Source organism: Biomphalaria glabrata, chromosome 1 (genome assembly GCF_947242115.1).
Source record: "Biomphalaria glabrata chromosome 1, xgBioGlab47.1, whole genome shotgun sequence".
Lineage (NCBI taxonomy): Eukaryota > Metazoa > Mollusca > Gastropoda > Planorbidae > Biomphalaria > Biomphalaria glabrata.
The window spans coordinates 71,557,871-71,575,617 of record NC_074711.1 but is presented as its reverse complement, the minus strand read 5'-3'; the positions used below and the strand labels follow the sequence as shown (position 1 = coordinate 71,575,617).

The window sequence follows — 17,747 nt, the reverse complement described above, 5'->3', positions numbered from 1 at the left end:
GATCTATATAGATCTACAGCATCTAGATCTATACTATATAGATCTAGAGGTCTAGAGTCTAGATAAAATGTTCAGAAAAATATTTCAAGAAAATCTATAGATCTAGATCTAGTTTTCCGATGTCTTAATCTAGATTTAGAATCTAGTGAAAACAAGTTATTATTATTATATTTATTAAATCGTATAAAGTCTCAATCTAGGTCTAGATTGTAATTTTATAATATTTAAAATATTTTGGAACTCTTTGTTTCTAAAGTATCGTTTGTAAATCTATAGAAATATGTATTTAGATCTAGGTCCTTACTAAGTACTATATAGATCTACATTGAGTGATTGACTACAATACATGTACTAGAGTCTAGATCTAGAATCTAAATTTAAATCTAGAAATACTAGATAAGGTAAAACCAAGATCTAGTCAGTGAATTCTAGTTTATATTTAATTAATGTTATTTGAATTATATAAATAATAAAATATAAATCTAGATCTTCTATTACTAGATACTAAGATAAGTATCATAAGTCTTTAGATAAGTCGATAAGATAAGATACCAGTCACTGAGTCAGTCAGTTGAGTCAGTACTTAGAAAGTTAGATACTAAGATAGATCTATCTTATCTTATTACTTAGTGTACTTAGTCGACTTAGAATCTAGATCAGAATTCAGATCTAGTCTCCTAGTAACTAGTATAGGTCAGGATCAAGATCTAGTTATTTTAGTAACTTCAACTTGCTAAGTTTACTAAGTCTAATAATAATTAATATAGACTATAGACTTATTTTATAGAGTCTAGTTTATCCTAGTAGTGCTACTAGACTTTACTAGAGCATGGAATGGGTTGCCTGAGCTAGCCTGGAAAACCAGTGACTTGGCAGAATTTAAGTCATTGGTTAATTTGCATGACGCGTAGGACGTATCATCTTCTTTTTTGAAGTAACGTCTGTATTATATATTATATTTAATAAGATAAGAAGATAAGGAGTATACTATAGTTATAGTCACTATAGTAAATAGTATCTAGTGTTAGTTCTAATTCTATCATTTATAAATATTATTAAATAGTATTTTATATTATTAATTACTATTAAATTTCAAATAATTAATTATGATATTACTAATTACTATTAAATCTGAATCTGAGTAACTGTCTATAGAAATACTATAATTATAAGACTAGTGACTAGACAGATTATAGATCTAGTAGTATAGTATTAGTATTATCATATGATTATCTAGATCTATAGAGTGTATACATTTATATTATCATAAATTATATACTATACTCTATACTAAAATTATTCTATATAGATCTATAGTCTATAGATTATATTTAAATAGCCGGACATTACACGCAGCCTGCGGGTCTTAGTTTGTGTATTGAGTAATTTAGTGGATTGGATTTATATAGAGAGAGTCTATATATATATATATATATGTCAAACTTAGCTAATGTTCCTTTTAAGTTTTTCTCTTTCACCACGAAAATAAAAGTAGTTTTGTGAAAATGGGTTTACAACCATATCAAATATAAAATACTATGGAAGTGGGTTTACCCCATTTGTTAATTTAAGCTTCTTTAATAGAGATAAATTTAGCTATTAGAATGAAAGAAGCGTGAGATGAATTTGGGATATAAAGTACAATTAATACGTGTTTACCCAATTAGTTAAATGAAAGGGATTATAAAGTATTTAGATTATAAAGTATGACAGTACATCTAAATTTGCAGGTATAGGTAGCGAATTTATGTAAAAATGCTTTTGAAATTTAAAACACAAATTTGAAGGTTAATTTCATGAAATAATTCAATCAATAAACTATTTTTTTGTATTTTCATATGTGTCAAATTATAAAACTATGTGCAAAGTGAAAGTGTGGTTCTTAAAATTAGATCTAGATCCTTTCGATCTTGTCTCATGTAAATATGGCCTAGATGCATGAAATAGTAGTACTTTCATAGAGTTGGGCAACTTTTTTTTTTGAGGGTCTTAAGTTTGTTTTAGGGTTACTATAAATATGTTACTGCATGACGCATGATATGGTTCCAGTTAGTACCCAAGGAACATTTATGCCAAGTTTTATCAAGATTGGTCAAACGGTTTTGATTTCTATGCGGGATATATACAGTAATGTACCCATACATACGCCTTACTTTCTGCTTTATAGTATAGATTATAGATCTAGTTCTTGATATCATAGAATTGATAGAAGCTAGATTTTCTATATAGATTATTGATCTAGATTTTAGACCCCTCAACTCAAGTCTGCATCAAGAAACTGGAACATATTTTTGGAACAGACACAAAATAGAGAGTGAGAATCATAACAAATGAAACACTTTTACTTGTTTTGGAACAAATTGTATAGTATCAAAACTATTACTATTGCTGTGTGATAATTGTAATTTTTCTTGAATTTAAAAAAAAATGATTTCTTTTCGTAGAAAAAAAAGGACAACATGAGCATAACCTCGTTGCCTGATGACGTTTTGTTTCTGATTTTCAAATATTTGTCTCTGAAAGATCTATGTCGTTTATGCTCTGTGTGCAGAAGATTTCAACATTTAACCTCTAAAGACTCAGTATGGATTCAAAATATATACAGACTCTCCACTGTCAAAAATTTATTACCATTCATCAGGTAATATAATAGTAGCTATTACTTTATTGTAGACAATTTAGTTTTAACTATCAGATTAGACCTTTATGACCTTTACGACATAATGCCATTTTTTCATAAAACCTTTTAATCGAAATATAAGACAATTCATAGGTTATAGAAATAATTTTATAATTTTCTCATTATTTAACCAAATTGGTTTGAAACCAATAAATTTATACAATGTTTTTTTTCTGTTAGAATTTATGTTTCAAAAATATTGTTTTAGATTGCAAAGAAATTAGTGTTTGTAAGTTAAAATCTAATATTTGAACTTGAACTGCTCTTGAGTAATAAGCTTTTATTGAAATTGATAGCTTAGAAATGTAGCTCATACATAATTGAATTAACAATGTCTTAATGTTCTTTTTTTTTTCTTTTTGTTCAGCCGCAGTCATTCCGCTAAAGATTTATCTCGTATTGCCTACAACTGGATCCATGGAAAATACAAAGAAGGGTTTATTATCAAAGTAAATCGTAGATTTAGGTAATAAAAGATTGTATAAAGAATAATTTTAAATATAACATTTTGTTGTCAGAAAGTTTAGGTATAAATGGATCCCTATAGTTAAACTATCTATATTGTAGCAACATTTAATTTACTAGTCTATTAGTTCTGATATAGCTCAGAGACACTTGGGTAAAGTTTGACAACACTTATTATTGAAGACAACTATATGCATAAAGAGTTTGAGCTTTACAAAAATGTTCCTTAGCTGAGAATTTACACTAGTTATCACTTTTCAAGACAAACTCTGTTTATTTGATTGAATTGGCTTTGATTCTTACAAGTATGTCAAGTGTTATGTCAAAAGTACCACGTTATAATTACAATAATAGACAAGAGTAGTATAAAAAATGAATTTTTGTGTATTTCCCATAATAATACAAACCTTCTGACAAATAAATCTTTTTTTTTTCCTTCCAGGTTATTACCATGGTTGCAAAAAACAGATGAAGGCATTTGGTTTTCTTGTAGAAACAAAATTTGTTTCATCACTTCAAATTCATCAGGGTATTATTATGAAGAAAAACAGAGATGTCTTCTTGGCTTGCCAGATGATGCCACCAAGTTCACAGTCAAAAACAATGTGGTTGCTAGTGGATGCATGTAGGAATACAGTTGTTTCTTGTAATTATTTCATTAAATATGTGTTATGCTGATATTCTAGTCTGTTTTGTTTACATTAAGAAATAATATTGAGCTTCTTTATATCCCATAATTGATAGAGAAGGTGTTAAAAACCTTTACAAAAAAACAACATGATTTTATATTTTTAAACCATCTGTTGTTGTTGTTGTTTTTTTTGGGGGGATTGGGTAGTGCTGTTTCACTAATTTTCAATTCATTTTGTATTGTTTCACGCTGTAAGCCACATTAAAATGTCTTTTATAAAGTAAAAAAAAATAATTCAAAAATTAAATTTCATGTGTTGGTGAATTTTTTTTGTTTAATTATAAATTTTCAGAGATGGCAGTGTCTGTGTATGGGACATCTCTAGAGGAAAATATTTCTGTCACAGAAATATACACCCTGATGAGATACAGTGTATTGATTTCACTGATGATATTATAATATCTGGCACCCGGGATGGTACTATTAAGGTTTGACTCGTATAACAATTAAATAGGAGACAATGACATATACTATATTTATATTTTATTATAGTAGTATAATGTAATTATATGGTAATAGTGACATACCAATGGGGAATGTTCACCACACAAATTAACCGTAACAGTAATTATTACTTGAAAGTAGTGAAAATCAAACTTGATTTAGTCTAGTCTTTGTCAGCACTTTGAAAATAATTTAAACCATCAAAATAACAAGTTGATAGATTATGCTATTTTTCACAAGCTCCATGACTAACGTATTTAAATAAATAGAAAATAAAATATTTATTTTAGAACTATACCTTACACTTTTGTTTGCCTTCCAGTCATTTCCATTTACCAAGTCAAACTATTCTAAGCTTGCAACAAACTCACATAATGTTGGAGAGAGAGTTTGGTGCCTTAGCATATCTCCATGTAAAAGGTTTGCTTCAATAAATAAAAAAAATTATTGAAAATAATAATGTTTAGTTTTCTAAAGATATTTTATTTAGTGCATTTTATTATTTCTGCTTTAATTTTATTTTTTTGCATGCAGTTACTTTGCTGCTGGATTAGCAGGCTGGCTTTCAGATCCACCAATACTACTTTGGGACTTGGCAAGGTATGAACATATGGCTTTAGTTTATTGTTTTTTTTTGTTTCAGAACAAATTTATACTACACGAGTTGCTAAACTACTTTTGGAGCTTGATTTTTGGGAGCACTATTTAATTACTAAATTATTAAAAGAATGAGTAAGGTAACTGGACAATGCTAAGGATTCTTTATTTCACCACTGTGTAGAATGAGCCATTTATTTGTTGCAATTATTATGTCTCCAGTTCGGAGTGCTTAGGTCGAATGAATTTCAACCATAAACAAGGAGCTGGAGTATTTGATTTGAAGTTTGAGTCACCTCATGAACTCCTCACTTGTGGCTATGACACATTCTTAAGACTGTGGGATTTACGAACGTTAAAATGGTAATAAAAACTGTTCTTGTGTTATTTAGAACTTAGTAAATGTCTTGCAAATTCAATATCATCACTATCATTTAGGCTGTTTTTATTTTCAGTGTTGTTCAATGGGAGGAACCTTTTGATTCTGCTCTGTACTGTCTTGAAACAGACAAAAATAATTCTATAGCTGTGGGCACAGCTCAGTATGGCATGGTGAGAATGTGGGATAAGCGCAAAACAGAACCAGTTCAGGTTAGAGTTTTATCTCATAAACTTATCTTACCTGTGTATTTTAGAAATATTTGTTTCAATGTAAAAAGTCAGCAAATCCACTTTTCTATATTTTTCTATTTACTAATATCTCTATTATCTTTCCCAGGCATATTACAGTTACAAAAGTAACAGCCCTGTCTATTCACTCGCTACTGATCATGGTCATCTTTACCTTGCTCTTGATTCTGGACTAAACATATTAAACTTTACAGCACATCACATGCCAAGCAAACTCAATCCTTCAACTTTCATGGGCTATCAGGCATGTTAAAAGGATAGCAATGTTTCTAACCATGTAGATTTGCTATTGACATTTTCAAATTAACAAAGACGTGCTTAGAAAATATGAATTAAAATGTCAAATATGTAAGTCATCAAATGAAAACATTCTTTGATAAATGAAGTGCACTCTGGAATATTTTGTATTCAACCTGAGAAGTTAATCAAATACAAATGAAATAATAAAATGATTTTGCACTCGTACATTAAAGCCATTCAGGCCTTGATATTTAAAAATCTGTGATAACAAAGATAATAAACTTGTACAAGAAATATTGTGTGTATGTGTGCTTTCTGTCTTGTTTGTGATTATATAGACATTGTATTATAAAGATGAAATACAGAAAGAAAAACAGAGATAATCTTAATAAAGTTTTATTTCATAACAAATAACATCTGCCTAAGTAGTGGCAAGGCTTACCAACAATACTTTTATTTCTGAACAATGAAGTAAAGTATCCACAGTTTGAAATTGCTAACAGACAAAAGAAAAAAAAACAACATTCTAAACTTTAAAAATTATTAATTTAACAATGACATAAATACTAAAATGATATGAAACAATGAATCACAAGTGAAATCAAAAATAGACTATATTTCAACACTGATAACCAGCTATTATATTGAAATTTTAGTTTTATATATAAAAAATAAATGCAATTAAAAAAGATCAGTTGATTCAGGTGGGAAAAAGGTTTGTACAGAAATATTTGTCTTCAGAACCATCATGGCAATGCATTATGTACTTCAATGATTAAAATGTGTACTTAGAAAAAAAAACAGTTTTTACAAAACAAAATATAAAGAGTTGAAATACTTTGAATAAAGCAAGAAGAGGGGAAGTAAAAACACTCATTGCTCTGAATTTGAAATTTAATAAGTAACAAAAGAAAGTTGTTTTTTTAAATCAATTCCTCCGGAGTCCTTTATGAATCTGATGGTGGTCTATAGTTTCTCTGTTCATTTCTTGTAATGCTTCACTATTGCAAGGAGTCTTTCCAGTGAGCTTTGCTCAATCAAGTTCTTCTATTAAGTTTTTAACAGTCCAGCTAATAGTTTAACACTAGCATGTGGACAAGAACTTCAACAGTGTGTAAAAAGTCTATTCATTCAACTCTTTACTGAATACAACAAAGCATTGCATCAAGTGCTGGTATTTCTCCTAAAGCAAGTCTAAAATTGAAAAGATTGTATGTCAAATTTAATTTTAAGATGATTTATTTTGAAAAATTAGAATGGTCAAACCAGAGTTTTCACTGTATGGCCTACTTGGTAATTATTTTTCACATAAACATGTCAAATTTCTAGGTAAATCGTTAAAACTTTTAAAAATACTCGTTCAACCATTAAGTTCGCAAGATAACAGGAGGAATTGTAAAAAATGATTATGCAGTAGATTTCTAATGAAATGAATGAACAACAAAGCAAACTTGGAAGCTGCGAAGGAAAACATTCCTGCTGAAATAACAATTGATAATATTGTCAGATAACATCAAGAAGAAAAAAATATATATACATTAATCTTTTTTTGAATGATCAATGAGCACAAGTTGTTTTTTTTTTTAATTTAGGATAACAATAAAAATAATTTATTTTATGAACCTAAAATGTTTGATAACTCTTTGAATTCTCTGCAATGATTAAGATTCCAAAAGAAATAAAGGGTTACCAAGTTGAATTCCTAGTTTTGGAAAAAATGTGAAAGAAGAAACAAAAGTACAACATATTCTTTTTTTTTCTATGTGTTCAAAATATGTGAATAAAATAAACTTTTTATTCATAATCGAAATGGTTGCTACAAGATCATTATAATGTGCAAATGTTTGCATTCAATTTTCTCATTATATTGTAATGGGTTATGAGGCCTTTATTAAAATTTACAATATACCATTATACTTACTATCAAAGACAAAAATTAGCACCTTTTTGTATCCTTTAGTCACAATAAATTCAATAATTTTCAAACCAGTTCTCACAAATCAGTTTGATAGATTTGACTGACAAGTATCTGGAGTGTGGAGTAAATGGAAGAATAATAGTCATCAGCTCCATCCTTAAGCTCATCCTGGGCCAGCTGGTGGTAAACTGTCAGGAGGGCCTGAAGCTTGGGTTTGGCAGGAGAGAAGTCTTCTATACATGTGTCTGCCAATGCAGTCATGGCATGGATAACTTTTTCTACACTATCGTGGCCTGACATGGAATGGAGGAGACTTGTCATGAGTGTACACCATCCTGATGCTGACATGCTTTCTCGAAGTTTAACTCTGAGTGAATAAAACATTGATTTGATTAATAAGGAATTATTTTTTATAACTACCATAAGAAGTTTCTATTTTCTTATCGTATACATTACAGACAGATAATTACACCCTATGCCTGAAAATGTATCCATCCAAACATGCATGGTTTCCGAAAACTATAAGACACACTTAGGATTTTTAGGGGGAAAAAGATACTTCTGTGAGTCAAATTCACCATTAGAGATACAGGCAAATTCTCCAACCACTTAGTCATTACAATAAAAGTGCATCTTATGGTTCAAATAGGGCAATTTCAAATTTTATACTATAGACATAATGAAGTAAATTGATAATTTGAAATAAAACTCACTCATTATATTGACGTGATCGTTCTATTTGAACATGATCGGTGGAAGTACTTTGTATTTTATTGTAATCCTAAACAAATAAAAGATTTCAACAAATTAGTACATTTTAAAAATGTGTACATGCAAAAAAATTTTTGATATTGTAATTTAAAAAAAAAAAGCGAAAAAATGTTTAAAGAACAATAGGAAAATAAATTACAGATGCATGGCAGGAAATCCTTAACAAGCCAGTAATGTTCTTTAAGAGTAGAAGAATGTTCTGTATTATTATTGACTTTCATATGAATAGAAATACAAAAGTTCATTAAGTTTCAAACTGAAATCCACAGAATAGGTTTTTAGGACAGTGTGATCAAGTCAAGAAGCACAATGACAAAGTAAAGAGAGGCTGAAACTTGTCATGCACATCTTGCTAGGTATTTTCTTTTGTGCACCATAAGGTTTTGTAAGTTTTAGTTTCTAAGGATGCGCTACATTGGTGTCATTGCTCTCTTGTATTGCCTTGAGATGGAGTTCTCTTGTTTTGCCTTGAGATGGGAGTTCTCTTGTTTTGCCTTGAGATGGAGTTCTCTTGTTTTGCCTTGAGATGGGAGTTCTCTTGTTTTGCCTTGAGATAGGAGTTCTCTTGTTTTGCCTTGAGATGGAGTTCTCTTGTTTTGCCTTGAGATGGGAGTTCTCTTGTTTTGCCTTGAGATGGAGTTCTCTTGTTTTGCCTTGAGATGGAGTTCTCTTGTTTTGCCTTGAGATGGAGTTCTCTTGTTTTGCCTTGAGATGGAGTTCTCTTGTTTTGCTTTGAGATGGAGTTCTCTGTTGTGGTTTTCTTGCTCCAGTATTTGGTAAGTTAGTTTATTTTACTGCCTTCTGAATGTCGTAGATCTAAAATTGTTTCTTTTATAATCATGCAAATGGCGGTCTCAAAGGAGTGTGTATTTTTCTTATAGAGGGACGCAGGCTTGGGACTCTGCTGGAGTCGAGTCTGAGTTGTAGGCTTGGTATTTGACTTTTGCCCATGGCGTTGGGGTGGGGCATTGTGAGCCCTGATCGACTATGGCACTGAGATGAAGGTGTGCTATAGTTCCTTTGAATGTAATTTGTACTTGCCTTGTAAATGCTATTAATATTTATTCATAATGTATGCCTCATCATATCATCAACCCATTAAATCTTTGTTGTTATATGCAATATTGCTATTCACTAGTATACGTTAATACTTGGTTTATTCGTTCCTCGATATTTATTGCATAAATTGATTGCTAGACATTAGGGGTGCCCAGGCAGACGAGCCAAGGCTAAATTACAACCATGGCAGAAAGTTAATAAACACTGTTCAGGTGGGGATCCAGACGAAAAACATCATATCCTAGATGAGCCCGGGAACAAAACCCTCCTGACAAAGCTTTCGTAGCTGAATTTCCCAAATATAAGCCATAATTTTTAACAAAGGTACACAAATTCATAAAATGTGTTTGAAAAATATAGAAAGCCACCAAATAAAAAATTTAAAACAAAAATATCTTTTTAGCTAGCTGTTATATTTGAAATTCACTTACTACAAACAAACAAAAATGAATGCAAACTTACATGTTCCAATAACATATCTGTCAACAAAGTAATGATTTTAATTTTCATATTCTCCTCATGAGTGCTTGTGAACATCTGAGAAAGAGCAGACAGTCCTCCTAAGTCTAGAAACTTTTTCTGAGCAAATGGAAACTGGCGAACTAGAGTTGACAATGCAAATAATGCCTTTTTCTTAACTCCCAGTGATGGATCCACTGCTAACAATTTCAGTAAATTTTGCATCAGGCCACTATCTAGGGCAGCCACTTGAACTTTGGCATTGCTGGGAGTATACATACATTTAATATATATATTGATATCAACAAAAATATTTTTAAGAAAAAAAAAAAGTCACAAATAGTGATTAGCTGCAATAGCCATTTGAGAGCTTTAAATATTTCCTTCAAATAATTTTTTGAAGATACACACTGCTATGTTCAATAGAGCTAACACATGTTCAATGGCTCTTTCTATGAGTGTAGAAAATACTTATTTAAAGTGTAAAAAAAAATACAAATGACTCTAGATAGTTGTGTTCAAGAAAGCATCAGATTACCAAAGGTTAGTGTACTTCAAAGAATTTAACATTATAAATCAAGGAAATTCTTATTTTTTTAAAGTGTGTTTGTATTTCTATTAATTAACCCAACAGCTCCTATTTCCGGTTCAATAAACCCCCTTCAAAGTCCTAAACAAGGAGGGATAACTCTGTATTTAAAAAATCCTAAAAAATATGTATTTTGCAAAAAAATAATCAAATTGAAGATCTAATACAAATAAACAAACAAATAACTTTAAAAAATAGAACAATATGTCTAGTTTTAAAAAATATATACGTTTAATACCACTAGAATATAAAAAACTTCAAAAATAGTCATTTTCCCACATGGGGCTTATACACCGGGGCTATGGGCCTGTTCGTTTAAAAAATTATTTAAAAAATAAAAACCTTTCCGATTTTATTAAAAATAGAATCGGTAATCTCCAAAATTATTTGTAATCACGCTTGCTACGAGACTAGAAGAAATCTTGTTTTTAAAAAGTTTAAAACAAGTGTATTGAATAGGGGGTTTTAGAAAAGTTCTACAACAGTTTAGGACAAAAACGGGAAAACGTTTCCAACTGCAGAAGGAGCTAATGGGTTAAATGTAATTCTAAAAAAAAAAAAAATCAAAATAGAAAATATTTTAAAAGTGAAACTATTGAAACTAAAAGCTGAATCATATAACTATAGTATAGTAACCTTTGTAAAGCAGCTCCAACTGTATATATGACAGACTCACGTATTTCATCATTGGTGTTGTTTATGAGTTTCAGGACAGACTCTAGACCACCAAGGTCGACAAAGATTTTTGCACTGTCAATCTAATAATGAAAAGAGAAATGATATTTTAATGCACTGTGTAGATAAACACATCAAACCCTTAAAGTATATCATCTGAGGAATCTATTCAATGAAACAAAAAAACAGTTTTGCCTTGCTAGACTAATATTTTACTTGTGAAAAAAAAAATAAATAATTATATGTTGCAAGTAATCCTTTAAGGGAGTTAAAACATTTGTTGAGATGTATATTGCATAGACTAATTATATCACATATTATATATAGCTCTTCCTTCAAGATGAGCACGTTTCTCATTTCCTATGGACTTGAAGGTGACTGTAAAGTCCAATCCTCGCTTTAAAAGGCTGTGCGGTTGCATATGTGGCATGGGTGGGTTTGGTCAGTTGCAGATAGACCTGCTTCTTCTCTCAGCTTTTTGTTCATTCGGCGCTCTTTCACGCTGGCTATTCTTCTTGCTTGAAATCTTGAGACTCACAGCTTCACGCCATGAGGAGCGATCAAGAGCTAGTGCTTCCCAACAGTGAATGTCAATATCGCATTCCTTGAAGGAGCTCTTGAGAGTGTCTTTATAGTGCTTGTATTGACCTCCCTGGGAGTGCTTTCCTGCATACAACTCCCCGTACAGAAGTCACATATCACATATTACTTAGATATTGACTAATATGATCACTGAATTGAAAAATCTTAGATGTTTTTTTAACAAATTCAATTTAACATGGCATCTATGTAAATTAAAAAGTAATTTAAACCTAACAAAATTAGCAAGGCTGCATCATTTCACTGGCTGTAAATGTCTGTAAATCCTTTTCTACATCAGAACATACAGCCATTTATTATAGTCATCCCCTTAATTTGTGTAGTCTGGCTACATTTTCTCTTTCTTTTTTTTTCTCGAATTTACTAAAATGTTTTTTTAAGTGCTAAAAGTTTCACATTTCTCAAGACTATAATTTGTATGTAACAAAATGTCCACATTTCCATGTGCAGGTGAGGTAGTAGTAATCATATACAAAATAAAAGAAGTTAACAACTGTCTCAAGTGCTCACATTTAATCCTTGAATATTTAAACAAAATTCATGAAAAAAAAATAATAAAAAATGAAAATACAGGATTCTTTTATAATCAATTTATTCATTTTTTTTATTTCAATTTGACCTTCATAATTTAGACAACCCAAAAAAATAAATTAATTAAAAAAAACATTCTGTTACAAAGTTTAGACATTTAAGTGTTTATAACAAATATTAAAGCTGCAGTCTAATATTAGTAAAAAAATTATTTTTTTTTAAATAAAATAAATTACTTCATAGAGGTCAGCAAACTTACGTACTTAAATTAATCCTACAGTATAAGTAAGTGAACTATAATTTTCAATATTTTGAAAATTTCAAAAGATTTCATTTATCAACAAACCTGATGCAGATAGTACTCCAAGTCTGTAAGTATTGGCTTCAATTCCTCTGTGTTCAAAGCACCTGTCTTTAACTTTTCAGTAAGCTCTGTGACTATTTCCCCCTCAGTTTTCACAGACATGTTGATCTCCTGCATTGCTTTTTTCAACTCATCATAGCTACGGAATTTCTTCTTTATTTCATCATCTTTAGCCTGTAATGATAACATTTATTTTCTAGCCATTACTTTGAAAATTAAAAAGTTTTGAAATAACTTAATTTTACAATGGTGAAAACCAAATACATTAAATTAGATCACAAAGCACACTTTACTTTCTACACAAAATTATAGAGTAGGGTCACAACAGTGAAGTAATGAGCTTCAGAACAGCAAACAGCAACAAGAGATAAGTCAATGTTTTTTTAAACAAGTACAATCATTCTTGTTTAAATCAAATTTTAAATACTTTCTAAAAATGCTAAGTGTATTTTTATTATTATTTTTTTGATAACTATGCTACAAATAATTTCCAATTACTTTGAATATATATATATATATATATATATATATATATATATATATATTCAGAATCCAAAACAATTTGATGGTCACTGTAAAAGGTTTGTGTATAGTATTTTAATTTATAATTTAACAAATAATATTAAAACCTTTTCATCTGGAGTTTCATCTTTGTATTTAAAGTCTTTTAAGGCAGCTTTTAATTCATCTCTTGAATACCTTTTCTTTTCTGTATTTATTATTCCTATGAAGAAAAAAATTAAATTAAGGAACATTTAGCATCATATACATATTTATTCATTAAATAATTCCATTTTTACAAAGAAAAAAAAAAGGTTTCAGATGAGAACTCACCAATATTTTCCCCTGCATCCCACTGCTCTGTAGTTGTTGTGGAACCTTCCATCAGTTTGGCTTGTTTCTCTCCAGTTTTCATATCCATTCTCACATGCAAACCAGGGGGAATTTTTTGACCTTAAAAAAACAATGGAGTAAATTCAATAATGACTTAATCGTTAAAATTATAAATTCTAGAAGAATGTTGTGGACCTCTCTGTTTCATTCAGATGACTTTATTTGCCTTATGTGAGTGGAATTTCTGGGGGTTTTGTTTACAGAATCACTGAAAGGGACTTTATTAAATACAATCAATATCAAATACTTTTATCTTGACTTTAGAATTAAGTGGGTTTAATCAGAAATTTAAATTGCAACATTAAATAAAGTTGCTAATTAAAGCCAAAACTAAAACATGTAATACCTTTTTTAACCGTTTTCCAAACATCTGTGGGTTCAAATGGTTCTACATTATCATCTTCTGTTATCTCATTTTCTTCAACAGATACAACACCATCATCTTAAAAAATAGAAGAAAAGGAAAAAAATAAAAAGTCTTCAAGTTCTAATCTTTTTTATTGTATATAAATATCAAAGTAAAAATATCTAACCCATCACAGACAATGAGGAACTATCATGATGAAAATGAGAAATTTTGAATAAAATTTTGGGTCAAAATATGGAACATGTACACAATGAGAATTAATAAAAAATGTTTGCATGGAAAAAATATATAAAACATAATTAAAGAGATGAAAGCGTGAAACAGAAAATACATAATATATATGTTAACCTGTATAGAGTAGATTGGATGTCTGTCTTTGAAGTTTTTTTTTTTTTTTTTTTTAAATAAAACTCTGATGCAAGAAGCACTTCTTAAAACAGATTGATTGGGCATGATTATTAATTCTATACTAATGACAAAGAAATGGATGAAAGATTTGCAAAACGTAAGTTGGGAAACAACTGCACATGCTCACACAAGGATTATTAGATTAATATTTCAATCATTTCACATTAAATCAAATTAAACAGATCATGAAACTAAGATAGAGATGTTCAAGACAATTTCTTTTTGTCAGAACTCAGATTATGTTGTGAAACAGATTGTAGAATAGAGGAAGAAATTTGATTTTTCTGCGACTTTATGTGATGATTCTGCAAAATGTACCATTTCTGCACCATGCAAGGAAAATATAATATAAACTATTATCAAAAACTACATTTTTTATAATTTGGGCTGTGAGGGGTTGAATATATTTAATAAGAATTTTTAAAAGAGTATGACCTTTAGAACAAATGTAAAAAAAATCAATTAAAAGATGCTTTTACTTTTTACTGACAGCTAGGGACTTACCATCATCATTCTGAAAATATAATAAACTGTTATCAAAAGTTACATTTTTATAATTTGGGGTGTGGGGGGTTGGTTGAATATAAGAACTTTTAAAAGAGTAGCTCTAGTCAGACATTTATGACCTTTAGAACAAATTTTTTAAAATTCAATAAGATGCTTTTACTCTTTACTGACAGCTAGGGACTTACCATCATCATTCTGATTGAGGTCTTCAACAACAGTTAAAGCTCCTTGCCCATGGTGCTGTGCTGCTTCACTTTTAACATTCAAGTTGTACAGAAAAACAGTTGAAATAATAATAACTCCAAGAATGTGTGCAATTTTCACCCCCTTTCCAATGACACTCATTCTTAACCTTGCAATGCTTCCTGTATTCTGCTTTAATATCTCTCCTTTTATCTAGGCTGTAGATCTAAAATGTATAGTTTAAGCAGATGTATTGACAAAACTGCAGAAGTCTTGGACTTTATCAATGTCAAGCTTATAACAGTAACACAGAAATCAACACTGACTGCTTTACACTGTCAACTCATAATGTATCAAGTTTGTTGTGAATCTTTTCCTTAAAAAATATTTACAAATAAAAATCTACTCTTATTCCTGTTCACAGCAATATTATATCAAACCAAGAATATCACTGCTTCATCAATTTGGTAAAATTATAGATTTTAGGGGAGGCTTATTAATTATTATGAATACACACATATTTAAGTTCTCAATATCATTAGTATTAGTTTAGATCTAAATCTACATCTAAATTAGTACTAAATAGTCAATGAACTCTATTTATGATTATAAGCATTTTGGCATTAATGAATAATGACTGAACAAGACAAACATCCAAAATGCATGCAGTTTTAATTCTATTTTAGAATACTCTGTCTCTACTACTAGAATCTATATAATATATAGAGATTTATTACATACTCAGATACTCTGGATCTAGATCAGCAGTAGATCTAATTACAAGTTATCATCTTATCTTATCTTATATAATACATTACATCCTTCGCGTCATGCATTTAGTCATGCATATTAACCAATGACTTAAATTCTGCCAAGTCACTGGTTTTCCTGGCTAGCTCAGGCAACCCATTCCATGCTCTAATAGCACTAGGGAAGAAGAAGGAGTATTTGTACAAATTTGTCCTAGCATATGGGGCGAGGAATGTGCCTTTATCTTTGTGTCTTTCAGAGTATTTTATTAAATTTTGTTTTTGTATTTGAAGATTATGGTTCAGTATTTTATGTATAGTTGCTACTTTACTTTTGAGTCTTCTGTCCTGAAGGCTTTTTAAATTTAGTGATTTTACTAAAGGTGTTACTCTGGTTAAGTGTGAATATTCGTTTGTTATGAATCTCACTGCTCTATTTTGTGTCTGTTCCAGTTTCTTAATGTTATTTTGAGTTGATTGGTCCCAAACGGAGGATGCATATATTCTATTATTGGCCTAACCAAGGTTAAATAACATTTTAGTTTTATGTTCTTATTTGATTTATAGAAATTTCTTTTAATAAATCCTAATGCTTTGTTTGATTTTTTTTTTATAGTTTCATCAATATGTGGATTCCATGACAGTTTTTCATTTATTATAACACCTAGGTATTTTGCGTTTTTAGTCTGTGTTACTGGTTTGCCATGAATAAGACTTAGTACATTACACTCTATCATTATGCACTACAGTATGGACAGTATGGACAGAAGAGTCTAGGGACTAGACTAGATGTAGTAGATTTACTTACTAGTAACTAGAGTAGTCTACAGTAGATATCTAGATTTTTAGATGTAGTAGATTTAAGTGTAGATCTAGATCTATAATAATATATTATATATATATATATATAAAATTATATATATATATATATATATATATACATTATAATAGTCTAGAATACTAGATCTAGATCTAATTGTCAGTAAACAAGTCAGTCAAGTGTAACAAACAGTCATAGACTAAGTTTATCTAGACTATACACATCAGACCATGATCATGACATGATGATATCTATTAGTATTATGATCATAATGATCTAGTTACAATCTAGTAGATTTTTAGCAATCTAGAACTGTGTCTAGTCAACTCTAGTCCCTAGACTCTTCTGTCCTTACTGTAGTGCATAATGATAGAGTGTAGTTGTCTAAGTGTAGTCATTGAGTCATTGTCACTCATTGTAATTGTAGAATGAATGTTATGTGGTCTAAGTCTCTAGACTGGAGTGGATGGTATTTATAATTTTATTCACACTAATTCAGAATTATTTTACCAGAATATCTAATCTAGGTTAACCTTTCGGTTAAAATTAAAAAAGATTATTATAAAACTGTTATAATCCAAAACACAAATGAATCTATATTCTCACTAGATCTAGTACACTACACAACACACCGGTTCTACTAGCCTCTAGATTAGAATCTAGATCTAGATCTATATAGAACCACTAGAACATTCCGCACTCTTTTTGAGTCTTTTAATTTATTATTTAGAAGTCACTTTTTTAGTCTTTGTTGATAAATACTGTTGACAGTGTTGATGTGCAAAATATAGACCAAGAATGTGTAAAGTTTTATATAAATGAATAAAAGAAGGTTGCATCATTTAGGACCCGAAAAGATGAATGTGACAAAGTTGTTTGGTTTCACTTGGCATAACCACAGAGCAACACGTATTCGTTGTCAACCATGCTTAGAAAATTCAAAATCTTGGCTATGAAGAGCACCTGAAAAACGAAAATAAAAAACTTTTATTTTGGTATAGACCTTATATACTTATATAGATCTAGATATTTTGAGATAGATCTATAGAGCAGGCCTACAAAGAAATCAATATTTTTGTAGTTAAAAGACTTGAGAGGTTGTTGTT

The 17,747-nt window shown here is 29.8% G+C and overlaps 2 protein-coding genes across 10 annotated transcripts; one reads left to right on the top strand and one right to left on the bottom strand.

Annotated features, from left to right (window-relative positions):
- The first annotated feature begins 251 nt into the window (after nucleotides 1–251).
- LOC106073692 (F-box/WD repeat-containing protein 4-like) lies at nucleotides 252–6,269 on the top strand. The gene is made up of 10 exons (XM_013234319.2): nucleotides 252–401; nucleotides 2,445–2,641; nucleotides 3,048–3,146; nucleotides 3,588–3,770; nucleotides 4,129–4,264; nucleotides 4,603–4,700; nucleotides 4,815–4,880; nucleotides 5,100–5,240; nucleotides 5,333–5,468; nucleotides 5,596–6,269. The coding sequence occupies exons 2-10, from the start codon at nucleotides 2,460–2,462 to the stop codon at nucleotides 5,758–5,760; spliced, it is 1,206 nt and encodes a 401-aa protein (XP_013089773.2). The 5' UTR covers nucleotides 252–401; nucleotides 2,445–2,459; the 3' UTR covers nucleotides 5,761–6,269.
- On the bottom strand, nucleotides 6,128–17,587 carry LOC106073687 (nucleotide exchange factor SIL1-like). 9 transcript variants are annotated; one of them, XR_008775018.1, is made up of 11 exons: nucleotides 17,274–17,587; nucleotides 15,075–15,448; nucleotides 13,954–14,049; nucleotides 13,548–13,667; nucleotides 13,343–13,437; nucleotides 12,696–12,887; nucleotides 11,180–11,301; nucleotides 9,958–10,219; nucleotides 8,379–8,446; nucleotides 7,691–8,032; nucleotides 6,128–6,243 (listed from the first exon to the last, which is right to left on the bottom strand). XR_008775018.1 is itself a non-coding variant. In XM_056012412.1 (10 exons), exons 2-10 carry the CDS (start codon nucleotides 15,232–15,234, stop codon nucleotides 7,741–7,743), a joined length of 1,407 nt encoding a protein of 468 aa, XP_055868387.1. In that variant the 5' UTR covers nucleotides 15,235–15,448; nucleotides 17,248–17,587; the 3' UTR covers nucleotides 6,694–7,740. The 9 variants fall into 9 exon arrangements, 6 of the variants coding, with proteins under 6 accessions (XP_055868387.1, XP_055868382.1, XP_055868394.1 ...); XR_008775013.1 differs by lacking the exon at nucleotides 6,128–6,243 and adding an exon at nucleotides 6,329–7,226 and having other exon boundaries at nucleotides 7,669–8,032; XR_008775014.1 differs by lacking the exon at nucleotides 6,128–6,243 and adding an exon at nucleotides 6,329–7,226.
- Between the last annotated feature and the right edge of the window lie 160 nt (nucleotides 17,588–17,747).